The 17951-nt window shown below is 38.9% G+C and overlaps 2 protein-coding genes across 2 annotated transcripts; both read right to left on the minus strand.

The window, feature by feature from the left end:
* Positions 1–506: 506 nt before the first annotated feature.
* On the minus strand, positions 507–1448 carry LOC124969101 (olfactory receptor 7G2-like). The gene has a single exon (XM_047531930.1). It carries the CDS (start codon positions 1443–1445, stop codon positions 507–509), a length of 939 nt encoding a protein of 312 aa, XP_047387886.1. The 5' UTR covers positions 1446–1448.
* Positions 1449–16207: 14759 nt separating this feature from the next.
* LOC124967951 (olfactory receptor 7G2-like) lies at positions 16208–17170 on the minus strand. Its single transcript, XM_047530376.1, has one exon. The coding sequence runs from the start codon at positions 17156–17158 to the stop codon at positions 16208–16210; it is 951 nt and encodes a 316-aa protein (XP_047386332.1). The 5' UTR covers positions 17159–17170.
* Between the last annotated feature and the right edge of the window lie 781 nt (positions 17171–17951).

Genomic DNA, 17951 nt, shown 5'->3' on the forward strand with positions numbered 1-17951 from the left:
AACCTTATAGATAACGACCCTAGGATGGTGGGTATAGATTAACAGTAACAGGTCACAGTCATTGCTTCACAGGGCATGGATACTCAGGCTTTTGCAATTACCTCACAGTAGGATTAAGTCTAGGACGACATGAACTAAGTCCCAGTCATAGAACAGGTGGAAATTTCTACATATACAAACATAATTTTGTTTCAATACTTTCCGTGACCTGTCTGCCTTCTCAACCTACCTCCTTGTGAGAATGTACTACAAAACATTTGCTTCAGATGAATCCTGTTGGACCTGAGAAAAGGCATTGTGTTTAGATCTTTGAAATCATGTGTAAACCCTCACAGATGTATTGATGAAGCAATGCCCAGATTTGAACGAAGTTCAAAGCATATGCTCATTATGCTGCTTAGGCATTTTAGGAAAAAGCTGTGATGGAAGCACCAGGCATTCTGGGTCACTAGTAAATCTATTCTTTTATGTATACTAGAAACAATTCCAAAGAAAATGCTCACCCATTATAGAGGACAAGTTATTCTATCTATGAGTTTCCTCAAAGCTCTCTTCATGTCCCTGTTCCTCAGGCTGTAGATAAAGGGATTCAGCATCTGAGGGACCACAGAGTACATCACTGAAGCCACTGCCATCTTCCTGGGGGAATCAGTCACTTCAGAGCTAATGTACACCCCAAAACCTGTCCCATAGTACAAGGTAACAACCAATAGGTGAGACCCACAAGTGGAAAAGGCTTTATACTTTCCTTCTGATGAGGGTATTTTCAAGACAGAGGAGACAATGCAAATGTAAGAGAAGATGATTCCAGAGAGAGGAACAGCAGCAAATATATCCATCACCAAATATACCAGCAGGTTATTGATGAGGGTATCAGAACAGGCCACTTTGATGATCTGAGCAAGTTCACAGAAGAAGTGGGGGATCTCTGGGCTTGTGCAGAAGGACAGACGCAGTGCCATCAGAGTGTGGAGGAGGGCATCCACTGTACTGAGGAGCATAGAGATCAGAACTAACAGGATGCACAGTCGGGGATTCATGATGACTGTGTACCTCAGGGGGTAACAAATGGCCACATAACGGTCATAGGCCATCACTGCAAGGAGGCAATTTTCTAAACCGCCAAAAATGAAGACAAAGCAGACCTGGGAGAGGCAGGCTGTGTATGTGGAGCTTTGAACATCTGTTAGGATGTTGACCAGCATCTTTGGAATTGTAGTTGAACTGAAACAGATGTCATTAAAGGACAGATTAGAGAGGAAGAAATACATGGGCATGTGGAGATGGGAGTTAGAGCTGATGGCCAGGATGATGAGCAGGTTTCCCAGGATGGTGACCAAGTACATGGTCAGGAACAGGCTGAAGATGAGGGGCTGCAGTGCTGGGTCATCTGTCAGTCCCAGGAGAAGGAATTCTGAAACCACTGTTTGGTTTCTTCTTTCCATGATGTTAAGGTATCTCACATACATTGGGTGAAGAGGAAATGTTCAGTCAATGCAGTACAGCTGTTGGATAACCACACCTGAGGACTTCCTATGAATTCCAAACTTGAGAACTGTAAGAAATTAAGTTTCTGTTGTGATACCACCTAATTTACGGTACTTCATTATGGCAGCTCTACCATCAAAGACACTCACAAAGTCCCCTCTGAAACATGCCTTCAAGTATTCAAATAAATTTCAGAACATTTTATAACCAGTATCATTATAGCACAAAAATGTTTAAGACCAACAGAATGGTAACTTCATGATTGTAGGTACAAATGTATGGGAATGTGTCCAGAGGATTACAGACAGCTGATAGGAAAGTCATGGGTTAATTGTTTCCCTCTCCCTTTTTACTTATTTCCCTCATTGCTTCTCAGGATGAAATTCTAGTAACATCCTTGCCCTCAAGTACAAAACATTTGCTGAGGGACTCTGTTACCTGGTTGACTTCAAGAGGAATGACTTCAACATCTCACCTGGATATTGAAGATGGAAGGACTGTCCTCAGGAAATGCAGAGAGGCTCAGTGAGGCAGCAGACCCCTCTTCATGAGGAATCATCTCTGGGAAGAGGCCCCGGTGTGTGTCCTGACTGATGTGAGCTGCTGAGTGAGCGGTTCACAGGATGACTCCTATATTGTCTGTTTCCAGGGGCTCAATTTCCACAGCTCCTCATTAGACCAGTTGCTTGACTGTCATTCAGATCCAGGAGTGTATGACTTTAAAGATGAAAGGCATAGAAAAGAGTAATTCAGGATGGCTCAGTCTCTGACCTTGGAGACCACATGTGCACAATTTGGTTATCCACATCCTTTATGTTCATCTCCATTTTATGGTCATGGCGCTCCATGCATCTCACCAAATTCCATTATTCCTTTTAAATTATAAACAAAGGAATCAATATAATTACTATCATCAGAAATACTGATTCCTACTATAGATATGAAAATATGCCTTCTATATGTAGAGATAAAGAATGCAATTGCTAATATCAATTAAGATATGGTGAAAATACACACAAGTATCTTGTCCTGTATCACACTGATGTACACTGAATAGTATTTTGTTGTTGTTGTTTGCACAAAAGACTAATCAGTTTGTTTGATCAGTGTTGACTGCAAAAATATAGATAGAACCATAACCCCCAGGTTAGAATTTCATAACTACTTTTTTCAATATTGGTACAATAGTCTCAGTAATATTCTTTAGAAATGGAGATTCTGAGTAGAAATCATGATTCTTCATTTTTAATACAGTAGATAATTCAATTCCAAAGCCATAAAAAAGGTGGTAAAATTCAGACACATCCACGTGCTCAGCATGTTTGGTCAGATTTCAACCATCACATAGTAGGTAGAAATGGTGCTCAACCAATGTTATTGTTCATTTTAAATCTTTGTAATTAAGGGTGTCAGCAACTCCTCTGCTTTCAACACATTTTACACCATGTTAACTCATTCTGTAGGATTAAGTAATTGTCAGGATTTGAAATCGTCAATATTTGAAGTTCATGCCAAAATGACATTGTGATGTCTTTCTCACCACCTTAAACAAATTCATTTTTTAAAATTTCCCTTTACCTATTGTGAATTGAGTTGCTATAAACATTGATGTGACTGTTTCACTGTATAATGTTGATTTTAAGTCCTTTATGTATAAACCAAGGAGTGGGACAACTGGGTCATATGTTGGCTCCATTCCAAGTGTTCGTTTCTTTCTTTCTTTCTTTCTTTCTTTCTTTCTTTCTTTCTTTCTTTCTTTCTTCTTTCTTTCTTTCTTTCTTTCTCTTTCTCTTTCTTTTTTCTTTCTTTCTCTTTCTTTCTTTCTTTCTTTCTTTCTTTCTTTTGTTCTTTCTTTCTTTCTATCTTTCTTTTTAATTTGCTCTTTTAAATTTTCTCCCTTTTGTATTTTTACAGAATACACTTTGATTCTTTGTACACAAATGGGGTACAAATTTTTGTTTCTATGGTTGTACACTATGTAGATTCACACCATTTGTGTAATCATACAGTTACTTAGGGTAATGATGTCGATCTCCTTCCACCCTCTTTCATGCCCCTGCCCTCTCTCCCTTCTCATTTTCTTCTACATAACCCACTCGATGCCCTTCAACAGATGAATGCAAAAAGAAAATGTGGTACATATATACAATAGAATATACTAAGTCTTAAAGAAGAATGAACTTATGACATTTTATGGTAAATGGATGGAACTGGAGACTATCACACTAAGTGAAATAAGCCAATCCCAGAAAACCAAAGGTCAAATAATCTGTCTGAATATGGATGCTAGCACATGGATGAATATGTGGTAGCATATGGATGTTAGCATGTGGATGCTAACACACAATGCAGGAATGGGATGAGAATAGATAAGTGGATTAGACAAAGGGGACTGGAAGGGCATGGGAATAGGAAAGACAAAAGAATTAATTGAACATAAATTTCCTATGTTTGTATATGAATACATGACCAGTGAAACTCCATATCATGTACAACCACAAGAATGGGATCCTAATTAGAATAAGTTATATTCTATGTGTATATAATATGTCAAGAAATACTCTACTGTCATGGAAATCTAAAAAGAACAAATTTTAGAAGAAAGAAAAATAAATAAATAAAATTCCCCTTCATCTCCCTATTCCTGTTCTCTTTCCTCCCTTTCACTCTTCTTCTGTTCTTATAGGTTTTTAACTAAAGCATCATAGATACATAAATAAAGAGGAATTTGTAGATGTACACAGGAGAGTTTGGTAGGTTTAGTTCAACTTTTCCATTGTTACAACATTCCTCCTCCCTCCCCCTCAACCCCCTTTCTCTCTGCACTCATCTCTCTTCTATAAACCCATCCACTTGTTTTTTTTTTTTTTTGCAGTGCTGGGGATTGAACCCAGGACCTTGTACATGTGAGTCAAGTACTCTACTATCTGAGTTATATCCCCAGGCCCTAACTTCATTCACTTTTTAAAAGAGAAATAAAAGGTATATAGAAAGTCATCAATGGGATAAAAATAAGATGAAATTCTCTATCAACCACAAGAGTACATGAAAAATAAGGTAAATGCTTCTGCTTCCCAAAACAATGCTAACATGATATATGAGAGGGATTAAGCGAAAGTCTTCTTTGGATTTATCTCCATAACCAAGAATGTTCTTTCTTCTTCTTTTCCTTTTAAATTTTTTTTAATTCATTTTATTTACTTATTTATTTTTATTGTAAACAAATGGGATACATGTTGTTTCTCTGTTTCTACATGGAGTAAAGGCATACCATTTGTGTAATCATAAATTTACATAGGGTAATGGTGTATGATTCATTCTGTTATTTTTCCCTTCCCCCCACCCCTTCCACCCCTCTTTTCCCTCTATACAGTCCTTCCTCCATTCTTGCCCCCCTCCCTAACCCTAACTCTAACCCTAACACTAACCCCTCCCACCCCCCATTATGTGTCATCATCCACTTCTCAGCGAGATCATTCATCCTTCGGTTTTCTGAGATTGGCTTACCTCACTTAGCATGATATTCTCCAATTTCATCCATTTGCCTGCAAATGCCATAATTTTATCATTCTTTATGTCTGAGTAATATTCCATTGTATATATATATATACCACATTTTCTTTATCCATTCATCAATTGAAGGACATCTAGGTTGGTTCCACAGTCTGGCTATTGTGAATTGAGCAGCTATGAACATTGATGTGGCTGTATCTCTGTAGTATGCTGATTTTAAGTCCTTTGGGTATAGGCCAAGGAATGGGATAGCTGAGTCAAATGGTGGTTCCATTCCAATTTTTCTGAGGAACTTCCACACTGCTTTCCAGAGTGGCTTGTACTAATTTGCAGCCCCACCAGCAATGTATGAGTGTACCTTTTTCCCCATATCCTCACCAACACCTATTGTTGCTTGTATTCTCGATGATCGCCATTCTAATTGGGGTGAGATGGAATCTTAGGGTGGTTTTGATTTGCATTTCTCTTATTACTAGAGATGTTGAACATTTTTCCATATGTTTGTTGATTGCTTGTAGATCTTCTTCTGTGAAGTGTCTGTTCATTTCCTTAGCCCATTTGTCGATTGGGTTACTTGCATTCTTGGTGTAGAGTTTTTTGAGTTCTATACAAATTCTGGAGATTAGTGCTCTATCTGAAGTAAGATTGGTAAAGATTTTCTCCCACTTTGTAGGCTCTTTCTTCACATTGCTGATAGTTTCCTTTGCTGAGAGAAAGCTTTTTAGTTTGAATCTATCCCAGTTATTAATTCTTGCTTTTATTTCTTGTGCTATGGGAGTCCTGTTGAGGAAGTCTGGTCCTAAGTCGACATGTTGAAGATCTGGACCTACTTTTTTTTCTATAATCTGCAGGGTCTCTGGTCTGAATGTGAGGTCCTTAATCCATTTTGAGTTTAGTTTCGTGCATGGTGAGAGATATGGGTTTAGTTTCATTCTGTTGCATATGGATTTCCAATTCTCCCAGAACCATTTGTTGAAGAGGCTATCTTTTCTCCATTGCATATTTTGGAAACTTTGTCTAGTATGAGAAAATTGTATTTATTTGGGTTTGTGTCCGTGTCCTCTATTCTGTACCATTGATCTACCTTTCTATTCTGGTACCAATACCAGGCCATTTTTGTTACTATTGCTTTGTAGTAGAGTTGAAGGTCTGGTATTGCTATACCCCCTACTTTGCTCTTTCTGCTAAGGATTGCTTTAGCTATTCTGGGTTTCTTATTCTTCCAGATGAATTTCATAATTGCTTGCTCTAGTTCTGTAAGGTACGTCATTGGGATTTTAATTGGAATTGCATTGAATCTGTATAGCACTTTTGGTAGTATGGCCATTTTGACAATATTAATTCTTCCTATCCAAGAACATGGGAGATCTTTCCATCTTCTAAGGTTTCCTTAATTTCTTTTTTAGTGTTCTGCAGTTCTCATTGTAGAGGTCTTTCACCTATTTTGTGAAACTTTGATTCCCAAGTATTTTATTTTTTTCTATGCTATTGTGAATTGGGTAGATTTTCCTAACTTCTCTTTCTGAAGATTCATCACTTATGTATAAAAATGCATTGGATTTATGAGCATTGATCTTGTAAATTGCTACTTTAGTGAATTCACTTATGAGTCCTAAACGTTTTCTGGTGGAATTTCCTGGTTCCTCTAAGTATATAATCATATCATCAGCAAATAGGGATAGTTTGAGTTCTTCCTTTCCTATTCATATCCTTTTAATTTCTTTGGTCTGTCTAATTGCTCTGGCTAGAGTTTCAAGGACGATATTGAATAGAAGTGGTGAAAGAGGGCATCCCTGCCTTGTTCCAGATTTTAGGGGAATGCTTTCAGTTTTTCACCATTTAGAATGATGTGCTTCCTTCTTCTTTCCAGAGTCCTAGAGGACATTGGTTGCCAAGGAAAGGTGTAGAGCTTTGTTTTTCACAAGTGTTCATTCGTTTATTTGTGTTTGAAAGACGTATATGTGTACATATTTATGAAGAAGAGAGTGTAGTTCCGATTCCTGGGTCCACTGGGTGAAGATCAAGTGAGGGTCAATAGCGCATCCATCTCTTCCAAGTTTTACCATTTTGTTGTGGTGATGACATTCAAATTTCTCTATGTCATGATATGCAATGCATTTCTGTTCACTATGTTTACAGAACACCAAGGATTATTACTTTTCTCCAAAATAACTTTGTAGCCATTATTGGGACACCCCTCAGTTCCCTTCCATACTGTAACTTTCTAATATCTCTTTTTCTTGTTATAGTCCTTGTCTTAAATTCACATTTGGAAATGATCCTTATGAAAATTTTGAATGAAGACAAATTATTCCTTTTGAGCAAGATGAAATATTTGATGATTTTTATGGTATTTTAATTTAAATGCAGTCACAATTTGTTTCACACTTTGCATATAGAATTTCACCTGTTAGAATATCAACTCTGAGTAACCTTGCTTTTAGTGAAGACCCAGAAACAAAGCAATCTGAAATTATTTTTTCATTTACCAATTCATAAAAACACAATTAATAAACCGAAATATGTGTTACCCTGTGGAAATACAGAAGCCAAGAGTACTTGAAGTTATATAGAGCGATGTTTTTGTACCTTAATTTTTTGAATTAATCAGATGTCTCTTCTAACAAACATTTATGAAGATTAATCCCATTACGTTAAATATAACTTACTCATTTTTAATTGTTAAGTATGGATTATTCATAAAAACTGAGCTTACTCAACATTTTAATCCACATTTTCTCAGCCAAATAAAAATCCTAAAGCAACGGACGTTGTGATTTAAACATTGTATAGCTCTCAAATTTTGCACAAACCAGAACTCATCAGTGTGAGGTTTCATAACAGCAAAAATAGACATATAACAGGGGGACTGGGAGAGCCAAACCAATCCATGTTTCAAGAATTTGTCCAGAATATAATGGATCCCCAACCAAAATGCCTTTCTCTTAAGAGGAGCATTTTTTCTTCCTGAGGCAAGTTCCTTCCTCCTAAAAAAAGTCTTGGTTAAGATAACAGGATCCTTCTTCCCAGGGTCCCTTTGGCCCAGGTGGCCTTAGTCACATTTGGTAAACCTCCAGCAGGGCAGGCTTTGTTCCCTTTTCCTGGGAGGCCCTTGCAAAAGAATTTGTTGCTGGTTCGGTGAGAATGTGATGCCTTTAATTTAAACAACCAATTTCATCCCAGAAGAAGGACTGGATAATCTGGCATATACAAAAAACAAACAACAACAACAGAGAGGGCTGTCACCAAAGCACAGAGGGACAAGAACTCAGATTTCAGCCTCTGGTGCCGTTTCCAGGCACAGCATCTGCATCTATCAGAACCACCTGGGACTCTTGAGGAGCTGACTTCCTGGGAGTGATACTGCCATTTACCAGTGACAAGTTCTGCTCCCTCTAATGTTGAAGTTTGAACACTAGAGAAGCACGCCAAGGCAAGCATATTAAGCAAGTTTTATTTAAAGGTAATAATATAGACTTCTCCCAGGAGGGAGAAGGGGGCCATGGCTAAAGTCCCCAGAAGTGAGTGCACACAACATCTTTTATAGGTTAAGGTCTCTTTTGTTCTCCAGTTCTCTCTCCCCTTATCTTTCCTTCCTGCCTACATGACTGGCCTGGTTTTGCAGGTGAGATGTAAAAAGTGAGAAGCAGATGGGGCAGGGGGAGGGCCAAGTTGATTCAGGCAGGTAAGGGCCCAGGGGGCATTAATTAGCATCTGCTTGCCTATAGTCCCTGACAAGGGCAGGTAAATTTGGTAATCAATGGGCTCTGCAGGTCCTTGACATTCCACTTTCCCAGGGGCAGTCTCCAGCTTCCAGAGGCAGATGGCTTTCATGACCTCCATTTCCTGGATTTGACTGGATTCCCTATTTCTACACTAACTGCCTGTCCCCAGTTCTGACTTCATTCTCCCTTTTTGCTTTAGGAACTCCTTACTGCTGTAAGAAAAGGGGATGACGACCACTCTGGCTGCTTCAGAGCAGGAAGGGGGCAATGAGGGTCAAGCAGTTTGGAGTTCCTTTTAAAAATCGAGTCAATTGAGTGGTCCAAGGTAGAAGTCTGGTTGGGGAAGAGCAGGTTGTAAAGTCATCTGGGGGTGGGTGCTTCTATGAGAGAAGAACAAAAAGACATAAGTACTGAAATGAGATTAGTACAGGGTAAATGTTGCAGAATCTAGAACATGCCAATGAATATTGTGAAGATGACAGAAGTCAATCTCTCACCAGGAGTTGGAAAAACTGAGAAAATTTTCCCATAAAAGGCCTAACAAAGGCTGGAGAGGACAAGGTCTTTATATGGGAACTTTAACATTGTCCAGGTTATCAGGAATGTAAACACAACATTTAACTTTTAATGTCATTGATGTCCCCAGAAAATATAGTTAAGCTACTAATGTCATCTGCTTTTTGTAATATATCCCTTTATTAATATAACCTGTGTTTAGTACTTAGGGCTCTGTTCTGTTACTTAGGGCTAGATAATCATACTAGCAAACAGATTATGCCTAACTGTGTCTGTAGGCCTTAAACTGACTAAAAACTTCTGACTCTGGCAGTTTCTCTTGATAGTTATCAGGCACATTTGCCTAAGAATCTCTTTTGTAACTTTTAGTCTTTATTCTAGTGGGCTAACACAAGTGTACATCTTAAGTTATATTTAACTATTATTTTTTTAAATGCCCAAGAATGGCTATATTTTGGTTTTAACTGTTTTGCTAGGTGTCTAAGATCAAGCTGGTCAAATTAACCTGTTCCTGTCTGTTAAAGAGTCAGTCGAGTTCCCACAGGGGTCACTTGTAGAGAACTTGGGAAGAGCAGCTTCTTAGCTCCACCACTGTCATTTGTTAGGCAGGGTCTCCTTGATGAGATGGCTTCCCTTGGAAGCATCAAGGGATGTGTCCCTTTTTCCATGACTCTCCTCTGCAGCAGGTACAGTGATTGACTTTTCATCCTCCACTGATCTCATCAATCTTGATCAGGAGGTTGTGTGACCCACACAGAGTTGCAAAGCTCCTTAGAGAAGTCCTCTTGTTCCCTGGATTCAGGCTGACTGAGGACAAGATCAAAATACCAGCCTATCTTGGCCTCTGTATTTAATCTCAATTTCTAAGTTTGATCTTAACCATCCAGCAAGCCGGTCTCACCAGTCATAAAGTAAGAGTACTGGGATTTAACTTCAATGTCTATAACTTTATATTTATTTTTTATTTAACTGGAGTTTGTATTAGTACTGGAAGTTACCATCTGTTCTATAGGTGATGGCTTCGCTTATAATCATAAATTACCTAGGTTGTATGTTCTTGAAGCAGCTACTTCTGCAAAACAGTAACAGATAACAGTTTTACAAAATGAAATTACAAAGAGTAAAATATATATTTAGTTTGTATAATAGCTCTCTTAAATTTTGGCTGAGCTATACATTTATCCCCTGTTTTTGATCACAGTAATTTTGCAACAAAAACCAATCTTTTGAGTATAACTTTAAAGAAGCTGGAGTTTGGCTTATTTTGTAGTCACTCTAACATGCAGTAAGGTGGGAGGCAGAGCCTTATCTCAGGTAAGACGTGGCTTTTTACAAATCTTAAGTGAAGTGTACAAATTCTGATGCTGATATTTGCTTCTTTCTTAATTATCATTTTAAGAAGTTTACATATATTGATTCCTGAGTCTATATGAACATTAGTTAACACAATTTAACATTATATCTAAAACATGAATTAAAGAAAGACTGAGAGAGTTTTTAGTTTTCCTTTTGTGTGGCAAAGTGGCAGAATGCTTTTTTGTTTTATTATATTAACATTTTGTTGTTAAATCAGGCTCTCATTAACTTTTAGAAATACATTTACATTTAAAATATTTTATCTCAGTGTAAAAAGTAACAAATTTTACATATACCCTATTGATAACAGGTCCTATAATAGATATTAAATGACAGAAATAAATCCCCAATAAAATTTACTCTTTATAAGTTTAAAATTACCATTACAGACAAGTATAGTTTGGAGAATAGCAGCTTGATAAATTTCCTGCTTTAAAAACTTGTATACCTGGAAAATATGAACACATTTAATATACAAAGAGTGACCATTTTACAATTACCTTGACACTTTTATATTACCAAATTTAGTTTTTTTAAAGAAAAATTTAGACTCTGTAACATAGTACAATACTCTAACAGTTATTTAACCATAATTGTATAAACCCCAATTTTTAAGACTATTTGTTCTAAAGAATAAAACTTAATAGATACACGTTAACAGTAAATTAGTGTTTCTAAGAAATCCTTGTCATTTTAACATATAGATTAAACTTTGGTTTATATCAGTACAGTAGTATTTGACCTTAGGAAAAACCTTAAATAGCTTTAACTGATTGTCTCACATACATATAACCAACTTAGTTACATGCAAACTTGTTGAAATTTGCCCTTTACTTACACAGACTTTCTTAGCACTTACTTAGATTGCTCATGTATTTCATTACATAAACACTTTCTTCCCCAGAAAGATTTTGTTCTTTACTAAATATATTTCCATATCTAGAACCATTTATTTTCTCTTTCCTGTTTGTTGACCCCTTTTTGTTCACACTCTGAAACAACTCTTAAGAAATTACTGAACTTAGATAAATTACTCCATTTTAATAAGATTAAATATTTTGTTATTTATAGTACCCTAGTTGAAACACAGTTGAAACATTTGGAACCTTTTGTATATAGAATCGTACCTGTTAGCACATAACTCTTAGTAAACCTTGCTTTTAGTTTAGTGATGACACAAAGCAATTTTAAACCCTTTTTATTTACCAACCTATGAAAACACCAATAATGTTTTTTACCCCATGGAATTTAAGGAGTTAAGAGTACTCGATGTTATATAACAATTAGCATTTTAACTTTGTAATATAATCAGATGTCCCTACAAACACATTTGAGTAATCTCATACATGGTAACTCTAATTCACTTATTTTTGTAAAAACTAAGATATCAGACAAGTGTCCTGAACAGTATTTGCCATCTCTTTCCTGTTGAAGAATATTCCTAGAAACAATTGATATTAGACTTTTTATTAACATCAACATTTTATTAGTTTAACTACCTAGAGATTTGTGAATTATTTTTAAAGATGTTTTACTTTTATTAGTTTATCCAATTTAAATTTAACCTTTATAAATCACATGAATTAAAAGTATCTGGATCCATTTTTTTAATTTTAATTTTAGAAGTGCTCAATTTTCATACAGACAAAACATGATGTCAGATAGCACGACATACAAATAACAAAATCAAAGACCTTATAACTTTACAGGTGACTCTCCATTGCAATGCAAAAGATGTTTAAAAACTCTAGTTGAATAAAAAATAGAACTCATCAAAAAAGTCATGAGCTCAAAAAAAATATAGAATTCAAAAAAAAAAAGAGTCCTGGAAAACTGATACGGCCGTTAATAGTAAGTAATTAGCTAAGTAGCAAGTAAAAATTTACTTTTGCTGGAGTTCAGGTAAGACTCTTTTTACTTGTCTTGTCTTGGGTTTGAGACTGGTCTCCTCCTGAGTCTTCAGGATTCCTCTATTTACATTTCAATGTAAGCCTTAACTGAGATCTGGAAGGAGCTAACAGGTTTTAGCAGAAACGGAAATCTCTAAATTTTGTTAAGTCCTTAGCTAGGGTTTGTCTGGACAGGTGAGGGCCATCTCTAAATCCTGAGGCAACACTTTCTAGGTTAGTTGAGATACATTATCTGGTTCCTCAAAGGCAAACAGAAATTGCTATTCAGAGTGTACTGTATACAGGAAAAGCCATCTTTTAAATCTAACTTAGTAAACCAAGCAGCATCTGGAATTTCAGATAACAGAGTAAGAACTACAGGGTGGGGTAATCACTGCTTAATTATTCTAAGGTTTTGGACTAGGCAGTTTGCTTTCTACCTCCTAAAATGGGTGAATTGCATGGGCTGTTGCAAGGCATTAAAAGTTTCTATCAATTTGAATGATCTTTAATAAGCCTCTTTTTTTGTCTTTATGCTCCCTTTTCTTTCTTTTTGATCTCTATTAAAAATGGAAGATGCAAGCTGGAGAAGATCTGATCAGGCCCTCATGCCAATTGTTGTAATTTCCTCTAAATGTTTGGGGCTGGCTGAATGATAAATTTATACTTTAAAAGTAGGTGGCTCTCTATGGATTCAGGATTCAGGGTGGTATATTTTCTTATTACCTTCCTAAGTCTCTCCATGAAAATAGCAGGACTTTCCTGAAGGCCTCATAATAGATTTTTAGGCATCCTACTCATTATTGGAATCCTTGTTAGGATGGTTTCTGGGAACTGCCAGTGCTCTAGATGGCTAATAGCATAATTTTCCAGGTGAAGTAAATTTTGAAACATCTCAATATTTATTAGGATCCTCCAAAAACCTCCCTAAATTTATTTTTGTCTGTCTTAAGTTGGGAGGGTCCCTTGATTTTCCTCCTTTAGTCAGTGATTCCTCAAGGCTTTCTCCTCTCATGGTAGAGATTATTGATGTCAAGCATGGTAATATATGAAAGTCACTGTTCTTGATCATTTGCAATTTAGCAGTATGCAGGCTAGTGGTGAACCTGGCAGTATTGTTGAGAGAGAAGCTCCCTTCTGATGTAGAAGTATTAGGTACATTTCCCTAACTGAGATTTCTTACAGTCCAAAAAAACCTCTCACTACCTGGCTTTGCCAAAGTTATTTCTGGCCTTCTTAGGCAAAGTGTTAGGGTCCTAGTTTGCACTGTGCTACAGACCCTGGGAGGATTCAGACTTAAGGGCCTTATTGCTTTCCTCCCTGCCACTATAAACTCCTAACTATGAAGAAAACGATGACAAAAGTAAAAAGTGTGCCTTTTGCCTATCTTTTTGCCTTTAAGACTAAAGGAATCTCCGGAGGGTGAGGGAACATCTCTTGGTTCTTAGGCTTAGGCCGATTTTAAATGCCTCCCTCTTGCAGCTTAAAGAGAACACAGTGAGCACATTTAAGCACAGGAACAGTAATGGGGAAACTCTAGATAGACTATGCAAACAAAGCAAACCTGGGCATTTTCATGTTAATCATCCCAGGTCTTAATCCTACAGTTTGAATTCCTAGTGTCTGACCAGCAAGGGAAGAAGAGCATCCAGGAGGAAGTGGATGTGTAGGAGTGTTGTGCAGCCTATACGGAGGCAAAGGTAATTGGCGCTTTCCCTCAGTGCCATTCATCTACCAACCACCCTGGTTACCCCTTAGGGTGGTAGGGAGGGAGATTCTGGAGAAGGAACAGTTGGGGTCCACCTGAGAGTAGCCTGGGACAGGGAACCCTGCAGTTGTTCCAACCCTTCCTCCACCTCCATGCATCCTGGGTAGATCAGGACTAGGGACACTGTGTACTGACAGCAATTGTGCTCCTGGCCTGGACAGAAAAGTAGGAAACGGCTTTGGCACAGTCCAACATGCCTGGTCTGCACAGAGCAGGTGCTTGGAAACTGCCTGGGCCAGGAACCTCTCATCTGAGTCTTGAAGAATGGTGGCTGTGTTTAAGTAGCCAACAGGTGCCCATTTTACCCTCCAAAAATAGAGACAGAAAGATGTACCTCAAACAGATGTGGGTGCGTGGAGAGAGAATTTCACTTACCTAGGCGCAAATCTCAGTGGGTTCTCCAAATCTGACACTGTCGTTTAACGGTGACCAGTTTTTTCCTTCTAATGTTGAAGACTGAACACTAGAGAAGCATGCCAAGGCAAGCATATTAAGCAGGTTTTATTTAAAGATAATAAAACAGACCTCTCCCAGGAGGGAGAAGGGGGCCATGGCTGATGTTCTAAAGTCCCCAGAAGTGAGTGCACCCTACATCTATTATAGGTTAAGGTCTCTTTTGTTCTCCAGGTCTCTACCCCCTTATCTTTCCTTCCTGCCTACATGACTAGGCCTGGTTTTGCAGGTGAGATGTAAAAAGTGAGAAGCAGATGGGGCAGGGGAAGGCCAAAGTGACTCAGGCAGGTAAGGGCCCAGGGGGCATTAATTAGCATCTGCTTGCCTATAGTCCCTGACAAGGGCAGGTAAATTTGGTAATCAATGGGCTCTGCGGGTCCTTGACTTTCCACTCTCCCAGGGGCAGTCTCCAACTTCCAGAGGCAGATGGCTTTCATGACCTCCATTTCCTGGATTTGACTGGATCCCCTATTTCTACACTAACTGCTTGTCCCCAATTCTGGCTTCAGAGGAGGTCACCCCATGCAGGGCTCAGTGAAGCCAGCCCCAAAACCTGAAACTGCACTATTAGTTCTGAAGTCACTGTAATAAACAAGGATTCTCTTTACTGACTTGCTGCACTAGAATTAGATTTTTCTTTCCTTGGAGAACTGAGGGCATCTTCACAGATAAAATTCCCAATATTTCCAAATGATCTGAAGTCTCTCAGATAATCTAATTGTGTAAATTTTATGATTAATGAGACTGTGCAGGCTGGGTGGTAAAATGAGAGAATAAGGACACAGCTTTCCAGGAACACCCTCACTTCCCTGGTTAATTGATGATGAAAATTCAGTCCCTGTGCCTCACAGAAAGCCCTCCTGTTGGAGGGACATGTGTGCCCTTATGTGGAATCAGGATGAAGAGAGTCTCTGAGCAAAATCATGGAAACAGGGACAGACCTCAACAGATCAGAGAGGCTTTCTTTATTCACCCGGGAATGGCACGTTTCCAGGAAACTGGTCTGATTTTATAGGGTTTAGTGAGAGTTCATCATAGCAAAATATTCAGTGTGACTTCATCATCAGAGACTGAATTATAGCAGAATGTGTCAATTGGGCAGTCAGGAAAACGGTTGCACAAGAGGAAATTGTCAAAGTTCAGAGGTCACTGTCCTCCTTTCTCCCTGGGGGTTGTTGTTTCCACATCCTTCAGTATCCTTGTCCTGAACTTGACTCTCTAAGAGTGCACCACATCACAGTCTGCTAAAGCTAGGAACGCTCCTTCAGTTTCTACTTCTCTGAAACCCAAACAAAGAAAACTTTAAAGAACTTAAATTATATGTCAACTATCTCAAGTTGAATAAAAGTAATACTCAGGTTTCACGCTAATTTAAAATGCACATGGCCATTATTTTGTCTCATTCTTTAAGAAAAATGTAGTGATGGAAAAATAAGGTATTCTGGTGAACCAGGAGTCCTGTCGCTGTGACTCAACAGATGTGGAAGCCCAAATCCAAATCAAATCATACATGCTACAGGAGAAGCTGTCCTTCCTATAAGCTTCCTCAAGGCCTCCTTCATGTCTCTGTTCCTCAGGTTGTAGATAAAGGGGTTGAGCATTTGTGGGACCACAGTGTACATCACTGAAGCCACAGCAGAATTCCTGGGGGAGTCAGTCACTGCAGAGTTAATGTACACCCCAAATCCTGTCCCGTAGAACAAGGAAACAACGGACAGGTGAGAACCACAGGTGGAAAAGACTTTATGCTTCCCTTCTGATGAGGGCATTCTCAAGACAGAGGACATTATGTGAGAATAAGAGAAAATGATCCCAGAGATGGCAGCAACAGCAAGCAGACCAATCACCAAATATACCAGGATGTTGTTGACAAGGGTGTCAGAACAGGCCAGTTTGAAGACCTGAGCAAGTTCACAGAAGAATTGGGGGATCTCCAGGTCTGTGCAGAAGGACAGGTGCAGCACCATCAGAGTGTGGAGGAGTGCGTGCACAACACTAATGAGCAGGGAGAGTAGAACCAGGAGGATGCAGAAGATGGGGTTCATGATGACCATGTACCTCAGGGGGTGACAAATGGCCACATAGCGGTCATAGGCCATTGCTGCAAGGAGACAATTTTCTAAACCACCAAAAATCAAGACAGAGCAGACCTGGGAGAGGCAGCCTGTGTAGGTGATGCTCTGATCCTGTGCTTGGATGTTGGCCAGCATCTTAGGGATGGTGGTTGTGCTAAAACAGATGTCAGTGAAGGACAGCTTGGAGAGGAAGAAATACATGGGGGTGTGGAGGTGGGGGTCAGATCTGACGGCCAAGATGATGAGCAGGTTCCCAAGCACTGTGACCAGGTACATGGACAGGAACAGGCTGAAGATGAGGGGCTGCAGTGCTGGGTCCTCTGTCAGTCCCAAAAGGAGGAATTCTGAAACAGCTGTGTGGTTTCTAGTTGCCATGTTGAGGAATCTGAGGGAAGTGCTGGGTGAATAGAAAATGTATGGATAGAAGCAGAAGCAGTCTTTAAATCCACACCTGCAGACACTGTGGTCTTATGATTCCTAGACTTCAGATCTGTGAGAAAATGAAGTTCTGCTTTTATGACCCCCTATCTCGGTTACTTGGTTATGGCAGTCCTACCAACTAGTACCTCCTCAGCATCTATACAAGTAGTCAAGTGAATTTCAGAATATTTTCTAACATCACCTTCACTGTCCAGAGTTCAAAATGAATTTCACCCAGAATGGGAACTTCTTGCAGACCATTTACTGGAGAGGCACTGGAACCCGTCCCTCCCTCCCTTGTTCCTTATTCCCCTCACTGCTTCCAAGGATGAAATTCTACTTACATACTTGCCCTCAAGTCCAAAGCATTTCTTCAGCGACTCTGTGTTACCTGGAGGGCTTCAAGGGGAATGGTTTCAGCATCTCACCCAGATACTAAAGAGAGAAGATTGGTCCTCAGAAACACAGAGAAAGTAACTGATGATTCCTCCTGTTCATGAGGAATCATCACTGGGAAGAGGCCCAGGTGTTGTGTCCTCATGGACCAGGGCTGCTGAGTGAGGTGGTCACAGACCGACTCCTATGTTCTCTCTTTCCCTGGGGTTCAATATCCAAAGCTGCTCATTAGACCAGTTATTTTACAATCATTCAGATCCCAGGAGGGCATATCTTTAAAGACCAAGAGTATAGAAAACAGGAATTTGGAATGGCTGATTTCCTGACCCTGGAGGACACATGTACCCAATTC

This window comes from Sciurus carolinensis, chromosome 17 (assembly GCF_902686445.1).
Source record: "Sciurus carolinensis chromosome 17, mSciCar1.2, whole genome shotgun sequence".
Classification (NCBI taxonomy): Eukaryota; Metazoa; Chordata; class Mammalia; order Rodentia; family Sciuridae; genus Sciurus; species Sciurus carolinensis.

What these genes read in the sequence shown, in the direction of transcription:
- LOC124969101 (XM_047531930.1), bottom strand. Translation starts at nt 1,445, where the DNA reads ATGGAAAGAAGAAACCAAACAGTGGTTTCAGAATTCCTTCTCCTGGGA.
- LOC124967951 (XM_047530376.1), bottom strand. Translation starts at nt 17,158, where the DNA reads ATGGCAACTAGAAACCACACAGCTGTTTCAGAATTCCTCCTTTTGGGA.